This window comes from Hemitrygon akajei, unplaced genomic scaffold (genome assembly GCF_048418815.1).
Source record: "Hemitrygon akajei unplaced genomic scaffold, sHemAka1.3 Scf000057, whole genome shotgun sequence".
In the NCBI taxonomy this organism is placed as follows: domain Eukaryota; kingdom Metazoa; phylum Chordata; class Chondrichthyes; order Myliobatiformes; family Dasyatidae; genus Hemitrygon; species Hemitrygon akajei.
The window spans coordinates 5,902,121-5,927,095 of NW_027331943.1; the positions used below are offsets into that span (position 1 = coordinate 5,902,121).

The following is a 24,975-nucleotide window of genomic DNA, read 5'->3' on the forward strand; positions in this document are numbered from 1 at the left end:
ACTGTTGTCATTTCTATGGAAAGCAAATATATGGAAAATGCTTCAATCTCGCATTACGATCTGCGGTAACTGGGATCAGGTGACCGGTGGTGGGTCTCCCATATCAAGATCAGAATCAAGTTTAATAGCACCGGCATATGTCATGAAATTCGTTGTCCCTGCGGTAGCAGTAGAACCTAATTCTTAACAAAAGATTTTAACAATTGTGATTTAAAATAAATATATATATACATATATATATAGTACAAAAATAGAAAAAAATAAAAATGTAATAACGTATTCTAATTGTGTAAATGTAATAAACTATTTTAATTGTGAGGAACTATGTGATCCGGATCTCACTTCGTTGTCTGAAGGGGACAAAGGTGAAGCTACATGTACACATAGAGCAGTGACCCGCAAATGCTGCAGATCTGCAGAAAAACGTGAACAGGAAACGGGATCAGGTGACGGGTGGAGGGACTCCCACCTGAACCGGTGACTCTGCTCCTCTCCCCTCACACACTGCCCGACCCATCCGCCGCATTCCCCACATTATTCCATATTTACACCAGATACATGTCTACTTTTCCACACCATATCTACCCCGATCCCTTTTCCTCCACCCTCAGGTCACAGAGTCACAGGCTCGATTCCCATCCCCTTTTTCAGAGACTGGGATCCCTGGTTCAACCGGTAATGATGTTGTGCATTTCAATGTGTTCACCTCTCAGTCCTCGACTCTCTAAATGACATTTAGAGTTATCACATTTGATCTTTCTTCAGGTTATGACCCCACCTCTCGAGAGATCAGTCAGGTGAATCTTCATTGCACTCTCTATAACAAATACTCTCTAACCTCTTTGTTCATCCTCTATGGAATTAATTTCCACCTTCTGCAGCCCCGTGTTGCCCCCACCATTCACCTCCCACCCCTGTCACTATTTTCACCTTCCACCTCCCCCCTCACCTGGATCCACCTCTCACTCCCCAGCTCTTGCCCCATCCTCACCCCTCACCTCTTTTCTCTGACTATTTCCCGTCCACTCTCAGTCCAGAGGGAGGATCTTGGCCCGAAATGTTGACGGTCCATTTCCCTCCACAGATGCTGCCCGACCCACTGAGTTCCTCCGGCAGTTTGTTCTTTGGTCTGTATAAACCGTGTTAGTATGGGGAGCGGGATTTTACACCATATTGCAGGGTTAGGGTTAATGGACTTTTCAGTGAGACAACAACATTAATCACGGGTTTCATCACTGAATCCAGTGTTGTGAGATGTAAAGTCCCCTGTTATGTGTCCGGCTGTGCCGTGTTGTTGGTGGAGTGGGCAGCGTGGTGTTTGTCTCGATTCGGGTCACAACACCAGAATTGCCAGCGGGGTCCACACACAGTGTATTAGTCAACAGAAAACCTCTCGTCCCTGCAGTCTTTGTCTCCTGGTAAACTCAACACCCTGACAGTGTGGACCATAGATACCCCTTCCTCTCAGAGTCAGGGGATCATTCAGACAGCTGAATGCTGAGAGGAATTATATTTATTGGTCATTAAAGTTCACCCAGATTCGTTTGGACGGATTTGATGTGGAGTTCGGGGTGTCACAGTGAAAGGGCCGGACGGCCGAACTCTCTCCGTTGTCCAAACATCCTTCTAGGTGAGGCGACACTTCACCTGTGAATCTTCCGGGGTCGCCCGTTGTGTCCGCTGCTCCCGATGCGGCCGCCTCCACACTGGTGACACCGGCTGCTCCGCAGTTGTGCGGGGTAGGGGTGTTTTTAACGGGTGTCGATATTTTTCTACCCTTTTGTGCGGGAGGGGTGGGTTTTGGGGGTTGATGATCGGGATGCCGTCCTTTTTGATGCGGGAGGTGGGGAGGGAGTTTCATTTTTTTTTCTCTCTGAACGACTTTCATACTCTTTCTTAGTTTCGTGGTTCTCTGGAGAAGAAAAAAGAACTCAGCGTTATTTATGAATACCTGCTTTGATAATAACTTAACCTTTGAACTATCCACTCCGAGCGGGACTTCCCGATGTCCAAACATTTCAATTCCAATTCCAATTCCCGTTCCGACGTGTCATCCCATCCCTTGCCAAGATGAGGCGACCCTCAGGATCCAGGATCAGCAACTTATATTCCGTCTGGGTGCCCCCACCCAACCTGATGGCATGAATATCAATTTCCCCTTCCGGTGAACAAATTTACCTCACACCCCTCCCTCCCACTCCCTCTCATCCTCTCTGTCTTTGTACGTCCTCTCACCTGCTTATCACTTCACTCTGGGTCCACTGCTGCATTCCTTTCTCAATATATTGAAGTGTACCTGTCAGTGTCGATACTCAAATATCCTCACACGTCAGGTGTTACATGGTTCGAACTTTGTACATCCTGTTTAGTGTTTAAATATATAAAAAGTTAAAGAAGCTTGAATCTTTACATAAATTATTATCACAACTATACGAATAGAAAATATTGTATTTTGGAAGTGACAAATGTTAACGGGAGGAGAGCAACCATCTGGGAGATTTGGAAATGCATTTAATCTCGTTCATTGCCTCACTAAATTACTCTTTTTCCTATCAACACAAAGAGAACAAGAGCCTCTTTTCAATCAACTACAGTTAGTGGAGCGAGGCCAAGGATTTAATCAGCCACTAATTATATGGAATGACGTAAAACTAGCTTGTAGCCTAGAATTTTTTTTTTCCATTTGGCTCCCAAAACAAAACTAAATTTATCCAGGTGTAGAAGAGGATCTTGGATGATTACCTTGAATATTTCATCAAAATCAGGCCGAAGATGAGCGAGCAGTGAATTTTTCTTTCATTATTTTCGACGCTTAAACATAGCTTTCGATGTTCATTCCGTGCTTAATATAGCTCCTTCCTGGTATCCAATGGTACAAATTGGAAAGAGCGGAAAAATGCTTGCATTTGTGTACAGGTATTTCCTAGCTTCCTTGGACAACGGGTCGAGCGAGAAGGAATTTCACAAATACCTAAATTAAAAACAGTCACAGCTCCAGGATTTCACCAAAAACGATCAAATATCCTAATGTTATTAGTGGTATTTGTCCCCACCAGCCAACACCCCCGCTTCCGTAAAATTCCCTCTATTTAATATCCGGGGTTGTTAAATTCCGTACTTGCTTATTTTGACTTTTTTACAGAGGTGTCGGCGGGGCTCTCCGGTGAGCTCTGGTAGCACTGCAGCCCTGAATGTATGAGACAGTACAGTGTTAAATGCAAAACCCTGAACAGTGTCGATGATCAGAGGGATCTTAGACTCCAAGTTCATCTCTCCCTGAAAGAGACTGCACAGATTGATCGGGTGGTTAAGAAGGCAAATGGCATGGTTGTCTTTATTAGTTGAAGCACTGAGTTCAAAAGTCATGAAGTTGTGTTGCAGCTTTGTAAAACTAGTTAGACCACATCTGGAGTGTTTCATACAGTTCTGGTCGCCCCCATTCTCGGAAGGATGTCGGGGCTTTGGAGAGGGCGCAGAAGAGGTTTACCAGGACACTGCCTGGATTAGAGGGCATGAGCTATAACAAGAGGCTGGACAAACTTGTGTTGTTTTCTCCAGAGCGGCGCAGGCTGGGGTGAGACTGGATGGACGTTTTTCAGATTACGAGAGGAATAGATAGAGTGGACAGACGATATATTTTTCCAGGGTTTTGAAATGTCGAATACATTTAAGGTGAGAGGAGGTGTGAGGGGCGTCTGTTTATTTCCACAGAATGCTGGGGAGCTGGAGTCTATGCCTGGGATGTTAGACCCCACCGGTCACGTGATCCCATTTGCCCCTCCCATTTAACCGCAGATGTAACGATCTCTTTGTGCATGTTCACAATCTCCAGATGGGCGGTCACGCATCCTCCATGTTGTGTTGGGAAATCTGATGTTGGCCAGCGAGTCCCGTTAACTTCCCCCGAACTCGCCTCGTTTCCTGAGGCTCCTCACATTTGTCATGGAGCGTTATGGCTGTTGTGTCTTCTCCCGGACTGGGGTGGGTGATAAAGGAGAACGTCCCAGGTTGTGGGGATCTTTGATTTCACTGCCTGCTTTACCGAGGGACTGGGAAGTCTAGGGGGGAGAATGGTTTCTGTGATGTGCTGATCTGGATCCAAAGGTCTCTACAGATCCTGACAGTCACGGGCAGAGTAGTTACCATGCAAAGCGTGAAGTGTCCGGAATGGAAACTTCCTGTGGTGTGTTGATAAAATTTTGGTGAGGGTCAAAGTATATCTGGCAAAGTTCTTGTTATTTTTGCTAATTCTGTCATTTTAGAATCTTTTGTACAATAGTATGTACTATTCATTCAGTACCTATGTGTTGCTGGAGGACCATCAGTGATCGTCCTTGATCCCTTCTCCCAACTGGTTCCATCTGCTCATCTTGTTCAACCTCTGTCCAGTCTCCTCACACCCCCCAACCCCGCTTCAGTGATATACATCAACCATCTGGGTCATCCTCAGTCCGCCTTGTATCCCACTTCCTCAATGTTATATATCAGCAAAATGATGATGATGAGAGGCATTAATCGTGTAGATAGTCAGCGGCTTTTCCTCAGGGCTAAAATGGCTGCCACAGAGGGCACTGGTTTAATGTGCTTGGGAGCAGGTACAGAGGAGATGTCCTGGGTAAGTTTTTTACTCAGAGTTGTGAGTGTGTGGAATGTGCTGCAGGCAGCTGGCGGATACGATAGGGTCTTTTACGAGACTACTGGATAGGTACATGGAGCTTAGAAAAATAGAGGGCTATGGGTAACCCTCGTAAATTCTAATTTAGGGACATGCTCAGCACAATTTTGTGGGCCGAAGGGCCTGTATTATGCTGTAGGTTTTCTATGTTTATTTTTTTCTTTTACCCCATTTTTGTGGAATCAACAACCAGAGAGGACTGGTTTAAGGTGAGAGAGGATTGAGTTAATAGTGATCCCAGGGGAAAACTATTAATCCACTCTCCCTTCCGTTTCATTGTTTAACTAACACGATGAGTGCACTCTCAGGTTGGAGGAGCAACAACTCATATTACATCCGGGTAGTTTACACCTCAATGGTATGAACATCGATATCTTTAACTTCTATCTCCACGTTTTCATTTCATCAACCCACATGCCAGTCTCTTCCATTCTGTCTCTTCACTTCTCTCTTCTCCACTGAGGATCGTCTCCCTCTGGTTTCCCTTTACTTTCCCATTGTCCGCTCTCCTCTCCTATCAGATTCCTCCTTTTCAGTCCTTTGCATTTTCCACCAACCACCTCACAGCGTCTCACTTCATCTCCCACCTCCCCCACCCACTCACCTTCACTCTTATCTGGCTTCACCTATCACCTACCAGCTTGGACTCTTTCCACTCCCCACACCATCTTATTCTGGCTCCTCCCCACTTCCAGTCCTGATGAAGGGTCTCAGCAGGAAATCTCTCTTTGGCTTTACCCCCTCTATAGAAGCTACCAGACCTCCTGATTTCCTCCAACATTTTGTGTATGTTACTCTGCATCTCCAACATCTGCAGAATCGCATCGGGACAGAGTGCAGAATGCAGAGACTACATCGGGTCTCACTAATGTCGAGGAGGCCACACCTGCAAAACTGGAAACAATAGATGACCCCAACAAGCACGATGTTGACAAGTTGCCTCATATGGAAGGACTGTTTAGGACCCTGACTAGTGGTGAGGAGAGAGGTTAGGGGCATCTCTGGCACTTCATCCACGTGCAGTTGGCGTCCAGCCCCTACACCCATTCTTATCGTGGTGATTTGCCACAATAACAGGACCCCCAGATCGGTGGACTCCATTGTCACCAGGTGGCGCTCTGGCGCAACAACGCTGAGAGACAGAAATGTGACGCTGCAGCCTGCTGAAATGTTTCTTCAAGATTCAGGGTTGTTTAATTCCATTTCCAGCAGACACGTGTAAATGAGGTCGAAATTATTATTACTCCGGTTCCAATGCAACACAGAAACACAACGGTAACAACATATATCCACGGCTTATATACTATGCACGGATTGATTGTATGTTCATAAAGTGACGCTCGGCATAGGATGCCTGCATATAAGATGACAGACAGGAAATGATAGAGGTGTTTGGTGTTGTGGAAGGGTGGGTTAGAGGGTAGAGATATTTATCAGCTTTACTGCTTGGGAAAAGTAGCTGTCCCAGAGGCTGGTAGTCCTGGTGAGGACGCTGTGTATCTACCCCCGATGTGAGTGAGACAAATAGTCCATGAGTGGGATGGGTGAAGGTAGATTGTGAAAATAAGATCGGTGCTTGATTTCAGGAGAGGGAATTTGGAAAATACCAATGAGATGCCTTTTAGAACAGCTTGGAATTGTGCAGCCGGCTGGTGGCGTAGTGGCATCAGTGGCGGGAGGTCCTGAGTTTGAATCCAGCCGGCACCCTTGCATGCTCTCCATCTGTGCTGGGTTAAGAGCTGGTGATCTCTTAATAAAAAAATCTCACCCGGCAGAAGGCAAATACAACAATGGCAAGCCATTGCTGTAACTAACCTCACACACGATTTCCCAATATGTCAGAGGAAATCGCCCGCTAAATTGAAAGTTCCGGATGTGACCTACCTTCCCTTTGCAATTGTGCCCACTAGGGAAAAGTTAATTCGGGAATGAACCAGATTTGATTGGGGAGCTTTTGGTAAAGGGAGCATGTGGATACATTGATAATAACATGACTGAATTCACCCTTCACTTTGAGAGGGGAAAGGTAAAACAAGATGCATCATTATTAGTGGAGTGAGGGGTACTACGGAGGCACTGGAGAAGAGCTTACCAAAGTTGATTGGAAGGGGACACTGGCAGGGATGATGGCAGAATTGCAATGGCTGGAGTTACTCCACTTGACAGCCTCAGGGTTGAAGAGAAACACATCATATTCCACCTGCACAGCTCCAACCTGAAGGCATGAATATCAATTTCTCCTTCCAGTAAAAAAAATCACAGCCCATTGCCTTTCCTTCTACTTACTCCCGAGTAATGTAACTTTACACATTCTGACCACTGACATTTGGGACTTCCATATTCCTGCCAGTGCCTTCCACAGATAAGAGTGAGTACAATACTTATTCAGTTCATCAGCCATCACCTTTCACCCTCACCCCATTATTCCCTCTCCAGCATCATTCTCCAGTGGTTTGGTATCCATTTCTGTCTCTCTTTTACACAATATGTACCTGAAATTAAAAATGGTATCCTCTTTAATATTACTGGCTAGCTCATCTATGTATTCCATCTTTTCCTTCTTAATGGTTTTGGTTGCATTCTGTTCATTTTTAAAACTTCCCAATTCTCTAACTGCCTAGTAATTTTTGTTCTGTGCCCCCTTTGGTCTTTATGTTGTCTTTGGTTTCTCTTAGCAGCTACGGTTTTGTCACCTTACCTTTAGAATACTACTTCCTCTTTGTGATGTGTATATCCCGTCACTTCCAGATTGCTTCCAGAAATTCCAGCCATTGCTGCTCTGTTTTCATCCCTGCCCGTGTTCTTTCCAAATCAATTTTGACCAATTTTTCTCTCAGGCCTCTATAATTCTCTTTTTATTCATATCTGACTTTAGTTTCTCCTTCTCTAATGTCGGGGTGAATTTGATCATATTAAGATCACTTGTCCCGAAGGTTTCCTTGAACTCAAGTGACCTAATTAATTCCGGTTCATTACAGCACCCAATCCAGAATAACTGATCCCCAAGTGGGCTCAACCACGAGCTGCTCTAAAAATGCATCTTGTAGGCATTGTAGGAATTCCTCCTCTTGAGACCAACACCGTCCTAATTTTCCTAATCACCTGTATGACAATCGCCCATGACTATTGTAACATTGCCCTTTTGGCACTCATTTTCTATCTCTCATTGTAATTTGTGGACCACATACTTACTACTGTTTTGGGGTCACTATACAATTCCCATCAAGGATTTTTTTGTACATTTGCTGTTCCTTAATTCTACCTACAGATTCCACACTGCCCAACCCTATGCCACCTCTTATCTAATGATTTTATTTACTATTTTACCAACAGAGCCACACAAACCCACGACCAGCTTGTTATTTCACTAAACATATAAATATCTGGGAAACAGGAGGACCTGCAGATGCAAGAAATCGAGAGAAATTCACACGAAGTGCTGGAGAAGCTCAGCAGGTCAGGCAGCATCTATGGATGGGAATCAACATTTCCGGCCATGACCCTTCACCGGGACTCGTGATAACCACGTATCTGGAAAATCAACAAGCAAAAACAACAGAAAGTAGTGGAATATTGGGAAAACCTTTGACAAAATTTATTTCAAGGCTTTAAAAAACTGCCGAACAGAGCTCAATAGTTAACAATTACAACAAAGGCAATAAACACTTCCATCAATACCGACATTGACTTTTTTTAATGAAAGTATCTTAGTCCCATTTCAATCAGTAAAATGTACAAAGATAAGTAAGAACTGAAATGACAAGTTTAGAAAAGACTATTTACACTCAAACCCACTGAGATTAACACTACCTTGGACAGAAGGAGGAAGAGGAATAACACAAATGAGAAAAAAAATCACATAAGACCATAAGACAGAGGAGCAGAATCGGCCATTCGGCCCATCGAGTTTGCTCCACCATTTCATCATGAGCTGATCCAATCTGCCCTTCAGTCCCATTCCCCCACCTTCTCACCATAACCTTTGATGCCCTGACTACTCAGATACCTATCAATCTCTGCCTTAAATACACCCAATGACTTGGCCTCCACTGCTACCCGTGGCAACAAATGCCACAGATTCACCACTCTCTGACTAAAAAAAATTCTTCGCATCTCTGTTCTGAATGGGCGCCCTGCAAACCTTAAGTCATGCCCTCTTGTACTAGACGCCCCCAGTCACTGTCGAAATTGCATTCAGCAATGGGGATGGACAAATATCCAGCCTACAGCTTATTGGAACTTTCTCCCCAACGTGAACCCAGTCGTGTGTTGCAAGGTAGATTACTGAGTGAATCCCTTCCCATATTCACCGCAGGTGAACGGCCTCTCCCCAGGGGAACACAATGATGCAGCCTTGGTGGAGACGGTTGAGAGAATCTCTTCCGAACTCGCTGGTGTTTCAATAGATGAGATGATCGTGTGAATGCCTTCCCACATTCACAGGTCTACGGCTTCTCCCGAGTAGAACTCACTGGTGTGCCAGCAGATCAGATGACTGAGTGAATCCCTTCCCACAATCTGAGCGGGTGAAATCCCTCTCTGCTGTGTGAACTGACTGGTGAGTCACTAGGTGAGATGATGTGGTGAATCCCTTTCCACAGTCTGAGTAGGTGAACAGCCTCTCCCCAGTGTGAACTCGCTGGTGACTCTGTAGGTTGAATGATCGAGTGAATCCATTCCCACAGACTGAGCAGGTGAACAGCTTCTCCCCAGTGTGAACTTGCTGGTGTCTCTGTAGGTTAGATGACTGAGTGAATCTCTTCCCACAGACTGAGCAGGTGAAATCCCTCACTGCAGTGTGAACTGACTGGTGAGTCACTAGGAGAGATGATGTGGTGAATCTCTTCCCACAGTCTGAGCCACACAACCCCATCAGTTCCATTATCCAGATCACTGTCACATAGCGGACCGAATACTGACCCCTGAAGATCACAAGTCACTGCTGGCCAACCAGAAAAGGCCCCTTTTATTCCCACTCACTGCCTCTTGGCTGTCAGCCATTCCTCTATCCATGTCAGTATTACTTCGGATTTTATCCTCTTAAGCAGTTTCATGTGTGACACCTTATCCGATGCCTTCTGAAAATCCAAGTAAATAATATCCACTGCCTCTCGTTTGTCCATCCTGCTTATGACTTCCTTGAAGATCTGTAACAGACTTGTCAGGCAAGATTTCCCTGTACAGAACCTATGCTGGCTTTGACTTATTATTTCATTAGTCTCCTAGTACCCCAAAACCTCATCTGTTATCAAGTGATTCTTGACGTGTCATGACCAATGCATCTGTTATCTCTCCAGCAACCTCTCTCTGGGATGTAGTCCATCTGGTCCAGGTGACTTATTCACTTTAAGAACCTGAGTTTGCCGAGCACGTTTTCCTTTGTAATAGCAATGGCACTCACTCCTGCTCCCTGACACTCACAGATCTCTGGCACACTGCTGGTGTCTTCCACAGACAAGACGGATGCAAAGTACCTATCAAGTTCATCTACCAGCTCTTCCGCATTTGTACCCCATGAGCATCATTTTCCAGTTGTCCAATATCAACTCTCGCCTACCTTTCGTATTTTTTATAACTGGTTTATATTATTGTATAGTTTGCTGTCATATTTCACCTTTCCCCTTATAGCTTTTATTTTGAATTTGCCTGTTGTTGGATGTTAAAAGCTACCCAGTTATTCAACCTACTACTCACTTTTGCTACCTTATATGCTTTTATACAGTGCTTAACTTCCTTTGTCAGCCACGATAGCCTAGCCCCGCTGTTTGAGAACTACGTCTGTGCGACATATCTATCCTGTACATTATGAACTATTCCCAGAAACGTCAGCCATTTCTGCACTGGCGTCATCTCCACCAGCATCCTCCAATCCACCTGGGGAATCACCTTTCTCACGCCTCTGTAATTCACTTTCATTCCATTGCGATACTACTCATGTGACCTGTGCTTCTCACTCACAAATTGCAGTAGGGATTCAATCATATTATGATCACTGCCTTTTAATGGTTCCTTTACATTAACCTCCCTAATAAGATCTGGGTTATTACACAACACCCAATCTAAGATCGCAGTTCCCTGAGTAGGCTCAACCATCAGCTGCTCTAAAAAGCCATTTCGTTTGCATTCAGTACATCCCCTCTTTTGCGATCTCACGCCAATCTAACTTTCCCAATCCTCCTGCAGATTGAAGTCACCCACTACAGTTGTGTCATTAAATTTATTACATAAATGCCAAACATTCAGCAGTACCTGGGGCAGAAGTGAGGATACATGCATTTACCAAGGAGAGGTGTTTTTGAAGCTGAAAGGCCTGAAGGTAGATAAGACACCGCAGAGTTCAGAAAGAGGTAGCTGAAGAGATTGTGAAGGCATTAGAGTCATAAAACACTACAACACAGGAAAATGCCATTCGGCCAGTCTAGTCCGTGCTAAAGCATTAATCTTCCGAGTTCCAACAACTTCCACCTGGACCATAGCCCTCCATATGCTTCTCATCCAGTCACCTAAGCAAACTTCTCTTAAAGATTACAATCGTCCCTGCCACTTGCTCTGGCAGCTCGGTGCACACTCTCCCCGCCTCTGAATGAAGAAGTTCCCCCTTGGTTTTCTCTTCAAGTGATGAGTAATGATCTATCAGAAACCACTAGATTTTGGAACGGTTCTGGTGGACCAGAAATTTGCAAATGTCACTCCACTCTTTAAGAGAGGGGGCACAAGAAAGAAAATTATTGGACAGTTAGTCTGACCTTAGTGGTCAGGAAGATGTTATAGTATACTAAGAGTGTGTTTTTTGGGTACTGTAATTGGGGAAACATGATGAAGTAGGCCAAAGTCAGCCAGATTCTTTCAAGGAAATCTTGACTGACAAATCTCTTGGAATACTTTGCGGAAATAACAGGCAAGATAGATAAAGCAGAGGCAGTGTATGTTGTTTGCTTGGATTTTCAGATGATCTTCAACAAGGTACCCCATGCAAGGCTTATTGAGAAAGTAAGGAGGCAGGGGATCCAAGGGCACTTTGCTTTGTGCATCCAGAACTGGCTTGCTCACAGAAGACAAAGAGTGGTTGTAGACTGGTCATATTCTGCATGGAGGTCGGTGACCAGTGGTCTGCCTCAGGGATCGGTTCTGGGACCCCTACCCTTAGTGACTTTTATAAATGACCTGGATGAGGAAGTGGAGGTATGGGTTAGTAAATTTGCTGATGACACAAAGGTTGGGTTAGGTTGCAGGGGGATATTGATAGTCTGCAAACCTGGGCTGAGAAGTGGTAAATGGAGTTCAACCCAAAGAAGTGTGATGTGGTTCATTTTCTTCGGTCAAATATGACAGAATATTGGCAGTGTGGAGGAACAGAGGGATCTTGGGGACGGAGTCCATAGGAGACTCAAAGCTGCTAGGTAGGTTGACTCTGTGGTTAAGAAGCCATACTGTGCATTGGCCTTAATCAACCGCAGGCTTGAGTTTAAAAGCCGAGATGTAATGTTGCAGCTATATAGGACTTTGGTCAGACCCCACTTGGAGTACTGTGCTCAGTTCTGGTCGCCAAACTACGGGAAGGATGTGGAAGCCATACAAAGGGTGCAGAGGAGATTTACGAGGATGTTGTCTGGATTGGGGTACATGCCTTTTGAGAATAGGTTGAGTGAACTCAGTCTTTTCTCCTTGGAGTGATGGAGGATGAGAGGTGACCTGATGGAGGTGTACAAGAAAATGAGAGACATTGATCGTGTGGATAGTTCGAGGCTTTTTCCCAGGGCTGAAATTGCTAGCACGAGAGGACATAGTTTGAAGATGCTTGGAAGTAGGTACAGAGGAGATGTCAGGGGTAAGTTTTTTACACAGAGAGTGGTGAGTGCTTGGAATGGGCTGCTGGCAATGGTGGTGGAGACGGACACGACAGGGTCTTTTAAGAGACTCCTGGATAGGTACACGGAGCTTAGAAAAATAGAGAACTGTGGGTAACCCTTGGCATTTCTAGAGCAAGGACATGTTCGGCATCGCTTTGTGAGCCAAAGGGCCTGTAACGTGCTGCAGGTTTTCTATGTTTCCAAGGTGCTGCACGTGAGGCTGCTGAACAGGATCACAGCTCATGGAATTACAGGAAAGAAACTTGTACTGACAAGGGAGAAAGAGTCAGAATAATGTGGGCAATTCTGTTTTGCTGCCGGTAACTAATGCTGTTCTGTAGGGGTCAGTATTGAGACCGCATCGTTTCATGTTAAATCTGAATGATACGGATGACGGAATTGATACCTTGGTGACGAACATTGCAGTTGATACAAAGATAGGTACGGGACAGGTAGTTTAGAGCAAAGCGGGAGTCTGCAGAAGGACTTCGATAGGTCTGGAGAATGCCAGCAAAGTAGCAGTTGAAATACAGTGTATGCAAGTCATGTACATTTGGTAGAAGTAATTGGCGTAGAAAAAAAAATAAATGGGAGAAACCTGAGAAAATTAGAGGTGCATAAGTGCTTGTGAGTCCTTGAGCAAGAGGCCCTAAAGGTTTGCTTGCAGATTGAGTTGATTAAGGATGACAACTGCAGTGTTAGCAATATAAGAGCAAGGATGCGATACTATAGCTTTATAACGCATTGGGCAGATCACTGTTGGTGTATTGTGAGCAGATTCCGACCTGTACTTCTGACTTATTACCTGAGCAAAAGATGTGCTTGTATTGGAGTGGGTCCGGAGAAGTTTCAAAGAATGATTCCAGGAAGACCAAGAGTGGATGACCAGGATGAGGAAGTACGTGGGAAGGGATTCACTCAGTCATCCAACCTACAGAAATTTATCAATATCCACTGCTGCTGATTTCCACACACAAATAAATCAAAAGGGATATGCCCAATCAAATCGATAATTAATCGATCAATAGCCCCCAAACAACACGGCAGAGCCGGACACATAACAGGGGACGTTACATCTCACAACACTGGATTCAGTCATGAAACCCGTGATTAATGTTGTTGTCCCTCTCAAGTCATAAGAAACACACATTAAGGTGCATTTAAATGCGAGCGCATCCCCACAGGTGATGTCACACAGACCCCCTCGCGCCTGACGTCACGCATCGGCTTCCCACATGGGGATCTGCCCTTACGTGCACAGCGTCTTACGTCATCCATGCGCTGGTGAGCACGGGCTTTATCAGTTTATTAGCTGGGCTAATAATCACGTGACCAGCCCTCCCCCACTGCTGTCAACAGAGGATTCAGGGGCTGCGCTATTCCCATTGGTGCAAAGCGATGTCAATCACTTGTTACCACCAGTTGCAGAGGTGGACAAGTCCAGAGGGCGTTACCCCCGCTGAGTTCGCCTCCTGCTCCGGCCTCAAACTCCACATCACAGCGGAGTAAATGTCCGTTTTTTGATTTATTTCCATTTTCCTCCAAGGAAAGTTGGGGGATTTGTGAAGCGTCTTCTGTGGCCGGAGTCTGATGTGTCGCCGAGAGGTAGGAGGAGACCGCTCGGCCCGTCGGTTTGATGCCAGTTCCCTGGGGAGAGAGAGGAGGGATTTTATTGAAAGGAAAAAGATGGTGTGAGAGGGGGCGGACAGGATGTTTGTCCCGGTGGAAATCTGTGGAAATGTCTGAGCCCACGCTGGTGGCGAGCAGAGGGATTCACGTTGGGGGCGAAACACCGGCAGACGGTTGACCTGCAAGTGGGGCCAATGACAGGGGTAGTAGGAGAGTGGTTGGGGCAACACGGGGCTGCGGAAGATGGACATTTTTTGCACAGAGGATTAACAAAGTGGTTAGAGAGTATTTGTTATAGAGTGTGCAATGAAGTTTCAATAGACCGATCCCTGAAATGGTTGGGTCATCATATGAAGAAAAATCAAATGTGATAACCCTTTCATTTAGAGAATCGAGGACTGAGAGATGAACACATTGAAATACACATCATTACCGGTTGAAACAGGGATCCTAGTCTCTGAAAAAGGGGGTGGATGCCTATATTTTATAATATAACCCCTATTGTTTTACCTTTACCTCCTCTCCCAGTTTTATGCTTCCCTGGTCTTTCACACCCCCTTACCTGCTTAAGATTCAGCCCATTAGCAACAGTCAGCAATTCATTCCTTTTGGCTTTTCCTAATGCCTCAGGGGTTGGCACTTCCAGAAATTTATAAATATCCACTGCTGCTGATTTCCACACAAATAAATCAAAAGGGATTTCCCCAATCAAGTCGATAATTCATCGATCAATAGCCCCCAAATTTGTTCATATCCCAGACCCACACCCCAAATTTGTTACGAACCATAATGCTTTAGAAACAAGCCAGCAGCAATAGACTACACCTGGAGTCTGGTTTTGATGTTAAATCTATCTTTATTAGAATCTACTTGTAATATTGCAATTTAAACAAGATAAACAGAAGTTAACAGTGTTAAGTTTATAGATGTGTGTAAATGTAACTCCCAAACTATTGAGCTCGGGGGAAACAAGGCTTGGAGTCTTGAGATGGTAAAGTATGAAAGTTCCGTTCAACTACAGAATAGGCGATGAGAGAGAGATTTGTAATCCATGGTAAATGGCGAGAGAACGCAAATATGTAGAATTCCACAGGTTCTACAGTGGTAAAACGAGAGAACAGTCGCTGTAGATTTTATCCATCATCGTTCCATATCCACATACAAATTATCACCGAAAGTGACTTGTCACAAGGTGTATCATCTCCAAGTGAACTACAACACCACAGCCAGGCAAGGGTTAACACACAAGTGGTCTCCACAGGATGCGCCAAATCCGATCCACTCCTATGGATCAAACAAGGTGACAACCACACATTCGATGTACGGTGAATCGATAATTAACCCACCTTGTGGGGATAGGAAAGTTCTAAACAGTGACCCTTGGCCACTAGTTCCCTGGTGTCGATCCTTCAGTTTTTCCTCCTTCGTCTCCATCTGACTCTGAGTGTCTGTGTCCTCGGTTAAAACTAAACAAGCTGCAAGCGATGTAAACAAGCTGCAAGTCAGACTGATTCACCTTCTTAATCTCTCTCTCTTAAAATGACAGTCCACAGCAAACGAAACCCAGGGATTCATAACAACGGCCAGTCCCCACTGTGAACTGACTGGTGTGCCAGTAGTTGTGATGACTGAGTGAATCCCTTCCCACAGTCTAAGCAGGTGAACGGCTTCTCCCCAGTGTGAACTAACTGATGATTCTGCAGATGGTGTGACTAAGTGAATCGCTTCCCACAGACTGAACAGGTGAAAGGCTTCTCCCCAGTGTGAACTCGCTGATGTACCAGTAGGTTAGATAACTAAGTGAATCCCTTCCCACAGACTGAGCAGGTGAATGGGCTCTCCCCAGTGTGAACTCGCTGGTGTCTCTGTAGGTAGAATGACAGTATGAATCCCTTCCCACATTCTGAGCATGTGAATGGCTTCTCCCCAGTGTGAACTCGCTGATGTACCAGTAGGTTGGATGACTGAGTGAATCCCTTCCCACATTCTGAGCAGGTGAATGGCCTCTCCCCAGTGTGAACTCGCTGGTGACTCTGTAGGTTAGCTAACCGAGTGAATCTCTTCCCACATTCTGAGCAGGTGAACGGCCTCTCCCCAGTGTGAACTCGCTGATGATTCTGTAGGTGGGATGACTGAGTGAATCTCTTCCCACATTCTGAGCAGCTGAACGGCCTCTCCCCAGTGTGAACTCGCTGGTGACTCTGTAAGTTAGCTAACCGAGTGAATCCCTTCCCACAGACTGAGCAGGTGAACGGCTTCTCCCCAGTGTGAACTCGCTGATGAATCTGTAGGGTGGATGACTGAGTGAATCTCTTCCCACATTCTGAGCAGGTGAACGGCTTCTCCCCAGTGTGAACTCGCTGATGACTCAGTAGGGTGGATGAATGAGTGAATCCCTTCCCACATTCTGAGCAGGTGAATGGCCTCTCCCCAGTGTGAACTCGCTGGTGACTCTGTAGGTTAGCTAACCGAGTGAATCTCTTCCCACATTCTGAGCAGGTGAACGGCTTCTCCCCAGTGTGAACTCGCTGATGACTCAGTAGGTGGGATGACTGAGTGAATCTCTTCCCACATTCTGAGCAGGTGAACGGCTTCTCCCCAGTGTGAACTCGCTGATGACTCAGTAGGTGGGATGAATGAGTGAATCCCTTCCCACAGACTGAGCAGGTGAATGGCCTCTCCCCAGTGTGAACTCGCTGATGACTCAGTAGGTGGGAGGACTGAGTGAATCTCTTCCCACAGTCTGAGCAGGTGAATGGCTTCTCCCCAGTGTGAACTCGCTGATGGCTCAGTAGGCTGGATGACTGAGTGAATCCCTTCCCACAGACTGAGCAGGTGAACGGCTTCTCCCCAGTGTGAACTCGCTGATGAATCTGTAGGGTGGATGACTGAGTGAATCTCTTCCCACATTCTGAGCAGGTGAATGGCTTCTCCCCAGTGTGAACTCGCTGATGTTCCAGTAGGGTGGATGACTGAGTGAATCCCTTCCCGCAGACTGTGCAGGTGAATAGCTGCCCCCTGGTGTGAACACGTTGGTGTGCCATTAGGTCAGATGACCGAGAGAATCCCTTTCCCGAAATTCAGCAGATGACCAGCCTCTGCCCAGTGTGATCTGACTCTTGGGTCCACAGGCGGGATGCCCGGCAGAATCCTTTCTCACACACAGAACAGATGAATGGCCTCACCCAGTGTGAACTTGCTGATGTACCTTCAGTTGAAATGACCAAGTGAATCCATTCCCACTGTCTGAGCAGGTGAACGGCCTTTCTCCTGTGTAAAATGCCGGGCTTGCTACTTCCTCAGATGACCGAGTGAATCCCTCCCCACAGTCTGAGCAGGAAGGATGGTCGATTGAATCCCTTGCTCCACTTCTTAAATATCTAGACAGAGACAACAAAACTGGCATGCTGTGTTTGGGATCCCTGGAGACAAATTCCTTCTCGTTTTTAACCTGTAGAAGATTTACAAAATCCATCAATGGGTGTAGGACAACATTTCAGATGAGATTACTTGAATTGCCAAGTTTTGATTTGGTATCACACTGTTACAGTGAGGTTAAACCCAAGTTGGAAGAGAAATCATCTCCTGACTGGGCAGAGTGCTGGTATCTGGAATGACCATCAATCCCCATATGCGTTTCAAGTTCCAACTCCTTAAAGTGCAGGGTTACAAGCTGCAGCTGGATGCATTTCTTGTAAGTGAGGGCATCAGGGACACTACAGGTCTCCCCATCTTCCCTCCAATACCCCCTCTAATTTGTAATAACCAGTGTGTACATAAGACTTGCACTGTGCATTTTTTTTACCCAGTGACAAGATGTGCACAGTGAATTTTTTTATAGAGAGGTATTCATTTTCACAGCTAGCAAATCACTGTCAATAGGAACTTTGATCTCCTCTGGGTTCGATCGAGTTCATCTGCACTGTCACACAACCTATGTAGCAGGCCTGTAATGGGTAAGGAAGGATTTTCTCACCAAAGTTTTTGCATATTGTCCATATGTGGTTTGCTTGCTAAGTTACACTTTAAAAAGTCAGATTTCCAAATATCACTCCACTTCTTCCCACTTGCAAATTTTCCAGCAACTTTTGCAACATCAGAATACACACAAGTATCACCAGTTTCTGTATTCCCCTGAAGCCTCCCCCGATGACTGACAGTGGTGAGCTATGGTGAGCAATGCCAATGAATATGAAGGGAAGGGCAGTAGTCTGTCTCACTGGAGTCTGGCACATTTGTGATGTGAAAGCTACTTGCTTCCCCAGATATCATTATGTACTCAGAGAGAATGGGACAAAACATGCTCTCATGGGTAGAAAAGTCCAGAACAAGAGGAGGTAGAACAAGCAACACACACAAAATGCTGGAGGAACTCAGCAGGCCAGGAAGCATCTACGGAAAAGAGTACTAATGCTGAATTTTGCCGGCATTTTGTGTGAGTGTTACTTGGATTTCCAGAATCTTCAGATTTTCTCTTATTAGTGATTGGAGGTAAAACAAAGGTGATTTTCTCAATTGCTGATGTAAAAGATTTTGTTCCCTTTCTCTGAGTTCCTAATCCTTGCATTTAGATAGCTGGAGCTCAGCTCTGTCTGAAAGATCCATCGGATCCCATTCACTCTGCAGCCGGAAGCTCCCCGGGGCATGTGTACGGATCGTGGGGCTGAGAGAGAGGGAAGAGGGCAGGACTGTCCCGGAATTGTTGGCCACGGTGTCCGGATTTCACAGGAATTGTTGTGAATTTGGTGTTTAAGATAAAAACATGGAGAATCGCTCTTACCTGCACCCGACATTTTCAAGGCCTTCTGTGTACTGCGTGCATGCGTGAAACTCAGGGACGTCCACAGGCTGACGGCTGCGCATTTCATTGGCGCTTCAGCGCTGGCGAAATTTTTAACGCATGGCCCTATGGGTAATCACGGTGCCATTAAACATTTCTGCAAGCACTGGTTCAATGTCCATACCTCATTTTTTTTATAGTGTGTATAGAAAAAAATTACAGCTGTTTTAATGCAGAAAGCGGCTCCCATAAACAATATACTCAATATCAACGTGTATCTAATGCCAAAGTAAAATGCAGTTATAAAACACAGGAGATTCTGCAGTTGCTGGAAATACAGAGACGCACACACACAAAACGCTGGAGGAACTCTGCAATTCAGAGAGCAACTAAGCAGCGGAGTACACAGGCTAGGCATGCTGAAGGGGCTCGGCCTAAACATTGTCTTTTTATTCCTCTCCACAATTGCTGCCTGAAATTAACCACCTTTTTTTCAGTCAACCAGTTTACAAATGTTTCTGACCTTCCTTTTGTAGCCACATCCTGCTGGTCTGATTCCTCCTCCTCCTCATAAACTCTAGACCCCATCTCTCTCTGGAGCCCCAAAGCCCTGACTCAGGCTGGCAACTTTTTTGGTTTTTGACTCTGCACCATCAAAGATTTACTCACTGGTCTGCTGTCAGGCTTTAGATGCGCATTGTGTTGCGAGACCGCAGGTTCATTTCCTGTGAGTGTCGCTTTAATTGCCTGAGTGAGGCGGGGCTGTGACGTCAGACACAAGGAGAGAGAGAGATAGGGAGAGAGAGAGAACGTCAAAACTAGTCAGCTCATCGTCTTATTCACCCTGGAGAAAATCATGCGGGTGTCTAAGATGATGAGAGGCATTGGTCGTGTGGATAGCCAGAGGCTTTTCCCCCAGGGCTGAAATGGCTAACACAAGGGGGAATAGGTTTAAGCTGCCTGGAAGTAAGTACAGAGGAGATGTCAGAGCTAACTTTTTTAAGCAAAGAGTGGTGTGTGTGTGCAAAGCACCACCAGCAACAGTGGTAGAGGCAGATACAATAGAGTCTTTTAAGAGACTCTCAGATAGGTACATGGAGCTTAGGAAAATAGGTGGCTATGTGGTTGAGTAATTCTGAGCAGTTTCTAGAGTAAGATACATGGTCGGCACGGCAATGTGGGACAAAGCATCTGTAATGTGTTGTGCATTTATATGTTTCCATGAAATTCATGGGAAATCTCCTATCCCACAGAGTGGTGACTAGCTGCAACCTGTCACCTCAGGGAGAGTGAGAGGGGAATGGCAGGGAGAGATTTTGATATACTGATATGGAACAGAAACTTGGGCAGGAACCAGATGGGCCGAGTGGCCTTTCTAGTGTACATTGTGAGTGTGGTAGAGACAGTAAGTACCTGAGACATGGGATTTGATACAGAACTGATTTATCTTTCACAGATCCACAATATTAAATGCCAGTCTAGTTTAAGGCTAACATCAGCAGAACAGACTCCTCCAATGCTCAGTGACCAGGGTTCAGTCCTGGGTACGATGAGCAGCCGCAAGAACTGCAGAATCTCACAGTAACAGTCCCTCATGAACCTGCAGCTGCCTTCAGTCACCATGATGGCTAAACTTTTAACACAGAGATGATTTGAACTTCCTCCCTGATGTAGGAGCGCTCAGACTGAAGGTGTAGGGGAGAAGTGAAAAAAAGAGATAATAAAGTTATTTGCACCATTAGGGATAAACAGAGAGGAAGAGGTGGAAAGTTTATTGAATGCATCTATTTTAATGCTAGGAGCATTGTAAGAAAGGTGGATGAGCTTAGAGTATGGATTGATAACTGGAAATATGATGTTGTATCTATTAGTGAAACATGGTTGCAGGAGGGGTGTGATTGGCAACTAAATATTCCTGGATTTCGTTACTTCTGGTGTGATAGAATCAGAAGGGCAAGAGGGGGAGGTATTGCAATGCTTTTCTGAGAAAATATTACAGCGGTGCTTTGACAGGATAGATTACAGGGCTCATTTAGGGAGCCTATTTGGGTGGAATTGAGGAATGGGGAAGGTATAGTAACACTTATAGGGGTGTATTATAAACCACCTGATTGGGAGCGAGAATTGGAGAAGGAAATTTGTAAGGAGATAGCAGATATTTGTAGTAAGCATAAGGTTGTGATTGTGGGAGATTTTAATTTTCTACACATAGAAACATAGAAAATAAGTGCAGGAGTAGGCCTTTAGGCCCTTCAAGCCTGCACCACCATTCAGTATGATAATGCCTGATCATCCAACTCAGAACCCTGTACCTGCTTTCACTCCATACCCCTGATCCCTTTAGCCACAAGGGCCATATCTAACTCCCTCTTAAATATAGCCAATGAACTGGCCTCAACTGTTTCCTGTGGCAGAGAATTCCACAGATTCTCCACTCTCTGTGTGAAGAAGTTTTTCCTCATCTTGGTCCTAAAAGGCTTCCCCTTTATCCTTAAACTGTGACCCCTTGCTCTGGACTCCCCCAACATAGGAAACAATCTTCCTGCATCTAGCCTGTCCAATCCCTTTAGAATTTTATACATTTCAATAAGATCCCCCCTCAGTCTTCTAAATTCCAGCGAGTATAAGCCTAGTCGATCCAGTCTTTCTTCATATGAAAGTCCTGCCATTCCAGGAATCAATCTGTTGAACCTTCTTTGTACTCCCTCTATGGCAAGAATGTCTTTCCTCAGATTAGGGAACCAAAACTGCATACAGTACTCTGGCTGTGGCCTCACCTGGGCCTCGTACAACAGCAGTAGAACCTCCCTGCTCCTGCACTCAAATCCTCTTGCTACGAATGCCAACATACCATTTGCCTTTTTCACCGCCTGCTGTACCTGCATGCCCACTTTCAATGACTGGTGTACAATGACACCCAGGTCTCGTTACACCTCCCCTTTTCCTAATCGGCCATTCAGATAATAATCTGTTTTCCTGTTCTTGCAAACAAAGTGAATAACCTCACATTTATCCACATTAAGTTGCATCTGCCATGAATATGCCTACTCACCTAAACTATCCAAGTCACCCTGAATCCTCTTAGCATCCTCACAGCTAACACTGCCGCCCAGCTTGGTGTCATCCGCAAACTTGGAGATGCTGCATTTAATTCCCTCGTCTAAGTCATTAATATATATTGTAAACAACTGGGATCCCAGCACTGAGCCTTGCAGTACCCCACTAATGACTGCCTGCCAATCTGAAAAGGTCCCATTTATTCCTACTCTTTGCTTCCTGTTTGCCAACCAATTCTCTATCCACATCAATAACATACCCCCAATACTGTGTGCTTTAAGTTTCCACACTAATCTCCTGTGTGGGACCTTGTCAAAAGCCTTTTGAAAATCCAAATATACCACATCCACTTGTTCTCCCTTATCCATTCGACTAGTTACATCCTCAAAAAACTCTATAAGATTCGCCAGACATGATTTTCCTTTCACAAATCCATGCTGACGTTGTCCGATTATTTCACCTCTTTCCAAATGTGCTGTTATCACATTTTCACAACCAACTCTAGCATTTTCCCCACCACCGATGTCAGGCTAACCGGTCTATAATTCCCCGGTTTCTCTCTCCCTCATTTTTAAAAAAAGTGAGGTCACATTAGCCACCCTCCAATCCTCAGGAACTAATCCAGAATCTAAGGAGTTTTGAAAAATTATCACTAATTCTTGGGCTAATTTCTTAAGCACTCTGGGATGCAGACCATCTTACCCTGGGGATTTATCTGCCTTTAATCCCTTCAATTTACCTAACACCACTTCCCTACTAACATGTATTTCCCTCAGTTCCTCCATCTCACTAGACCCTCGGTCCTCTATATTTCCGGAAGATTATTTATGTCCTCCTTAGTGAAGACAGAACTAAAGTAGTTATTGAATTGGTCTGCCATGTCCTTGTTCCCTATGACCAATTCACCTGTTTATAACTGTAAGGGACCTACATTTGTCTTAACCAATCGTTTTCTTTTCACTTATCTATAAAAGCTTTTACAGTCAGTTTTTATGTTCCCTGCCAGCTTTCTCTCATAATCTTTTTTCCCTTTCCTAATTAATCCCTTTGTCCTCCTCTGCTAGACACTGAATTTCTCCCAGTCCTCAGGTGTGCCGCTTTTTCTGGCTAATTTATATGTTTCTTCTTTGGACTTGATACTATCCCTAATTTCCCCTGTCAGCCACGGGTGCACTACCTTCCCTGGTTTATTCTTTTGCCAAACTGGGATGAACATTTGTTGTAGTTCATCCATGCAATCTGTAAATGCTTGCCATTGCATATGAATGTTGAGGAACCAACTAGAGAGCAGGCCATTCCACATTGGGTATTGAGCAATGAGAAAGGATTTGTTAGCAATCTTGTCGTGCGAGGCTTGGGTAAGAGTGACTATAATATGGTGGGATTCTTCATTAAGATGGAGAGTGACATAGTTAATTCAGAAACAAAGGTTCTGAACTTAAAGAAGGGTAACTTTGAAGGTATGAGACGTGAATTAGCTAAGATAGACTGCCAAATGATACTTAAAGGGTTGATGGTGGATATGCAATGGCAAGCATTTAAAGATCGCATGGATGAACTACAACAAATGTTCATCCCAGTTTGGCAAAAGAATAAACCAGGGAAGGTAGTGCACCCGTGGCTGACAAGGGAAATTAGAGATAGTATCAAGTCCAAAGAAGAAACATATAAATTAGCAAAAAAAAGCGGCACACCTGAGGACTGGGAGAAATTAAGAGACCAGTACAGGAGGACAAAGGGCTTAAATAGGAAAGGGAAAAAAGATTATGAGAGAAAGCTGGCAGGGAACATAAAAACTGACTGTAAAAGCTTTTACAGATATGTGAAAAGAGAAAGATTGGTCAAGTCAAATGTAAGGACCTTTCCAGTCAGAAACAGGTGAATTGATCATAGGGAACAAAGACATGGCAGACCAACTGAATAACTACTTTGGTTCTGTCTTCACTAAGGAGGACATAAATAATCCTCCGGAAATAGTAAGGGACCAAGGGTCTAGTGAGATGGAGGAACTGAGGGAAATACATGTTAGTAGGGAAGTGGTGTTAGGTAAATTGAAGGGATTAAAGGCAGATAAATCCCCAGGGCCAGATGGTCTGCATCCCAGAGTAGCCCAATATATAGTGGATGCATTAGTGATAATTTTTCAAAACTCCTTAGATTCTGGATTAGTTCCTGAGGATTGGAGGGTGGCTAATGTAACCCCACTTTTTAAAAAAGGAGGGAGAGAAAAACCGGGAATTTATAGACCGGTTAGTCTGATGTTGGTGGTGGGGAAAATGCTAGAGTCGGTTATCAAAGATGTGATAACAGCACATTTGGAAAGAGGTGAAATCATCGGACAAAGTCAGCATGGATTTGTGAAAGGAAAGTCATGTCTGACGAATCTTATAGAATTTTTTGAAGATGTAACTAGTAGAGTGGATAGGGGAGAGCCAGTAGATGTGGTATATTTAGATTTTCAAAAGGCTTTTGACAAGGTCCCACACAGGAGATTAGTGTGTAAACTTAAAGCACACTGTATTGGGGGTATGGTATTGATGTGGATAGAGAATTAGTTGGCAGACAGGAAGCAAAGAGTGGGAGTAAACGGGACCTTTTCAGAATGGCAGGCAGTGACTAGTGGGGTACCGCAAGGCTCAGTGCTGGGACCCCAGTTGTTTACAATATATATTAATGATTTAGATGAGGGAATTAAATGCAGCATCTCCAAGTTTGCGGATGACACGAAGCTGGGCGGCGGTGTTAGCTGTGAGGAGGATGCTAAGAGGATGCAGGGTGACTTGGATAGGTTAGGTGAGTGGGCAAATTCATGGCAGATGCAATTTAATGTGGATAAATGTAAGGTTATTCACTTTGGTTGCAAGGACAGGAAAACAGATTATTATCTGAACGGTGGCCGATTAGGAAAAGGGGAGGTGCAATGAGACCTAGGTGTCATTGTACACCAGTCATTGAAGGGAGGCATGCAGGAACAGCAGGCGGTG

At 45.0% G+C, this 24,975-nt stretch overlaps 2 protein-coding genes and 2 long non-coding RNA genes across 6 annotated transcripts in view; 1 reads left to right on the forward strand and 3 right to left on the reverse strand.

The window, feature by feature from the left end:
- The window catches only part of LOC140721492 (uncharacterized), a 692,273-nt gene extending 684,132 nt beyond the window's left edge, over window positions 1-8,141 (forward strand). Inside the window, exon 3 of the transcript XR_012097387.1 lies at window positions 8,009-8,141. The gene's annotated coding sequence lies outside the window, so the exon portion shown is untranslated. The remainder of the gene's footprint in view (window positions 1-8,008) is intronic.
- The window catches only part of LOC140721496 (uncharacterized), a 1,502,390-nt gene that overhangs the window by 1,395,671 nt on the left and 81,744 nt on the right, over window positions 1-24,975 (reverse strand). The window lies entirely within an intron of this gene.
- Window positions 2,867-24,975, reverse strand: part of LOC140721495 (uncharacterized) — a 33,791-nt gene continuing 11,682 nt past the window's right edge. Inside the window, exons 4-6 of one of the 3 annotated variants that reach the window (XR_012097388.1) lie at window positions 18,935-19,060; window positions 8,076-8,206; window positions 2,867-2,971 (exon numbers count right to left, since the gene is read on the reverse strand). This is a non-coding gene — a long non-coding RNA (uncharacterized lncRNA). Of the gene's footprint in view, window positions 2,972-8,075; window positions 8,207-10,891; window positions 14,173-17,372; window positions 17,606-18,934; window positions 19,061-24,975 lie in introns of those variants that run through there. The other 2 variants (XR_012097389.1, XR_012097390.1) reach the window with 2 other exon arrangements.
- LOC140721519 (uncharacterized) lies at window positions 15,951-17,072 on the reverse strand (the record flags this gene model as incomplete). The annotated part of the gene is made up of 1 exon (XM_073036334.1): window positions 15,951-17,072. A coding segment is annotated over one exon (1,122 nt), but the record flags the coding sequence as incomplete, so codon positions are not given.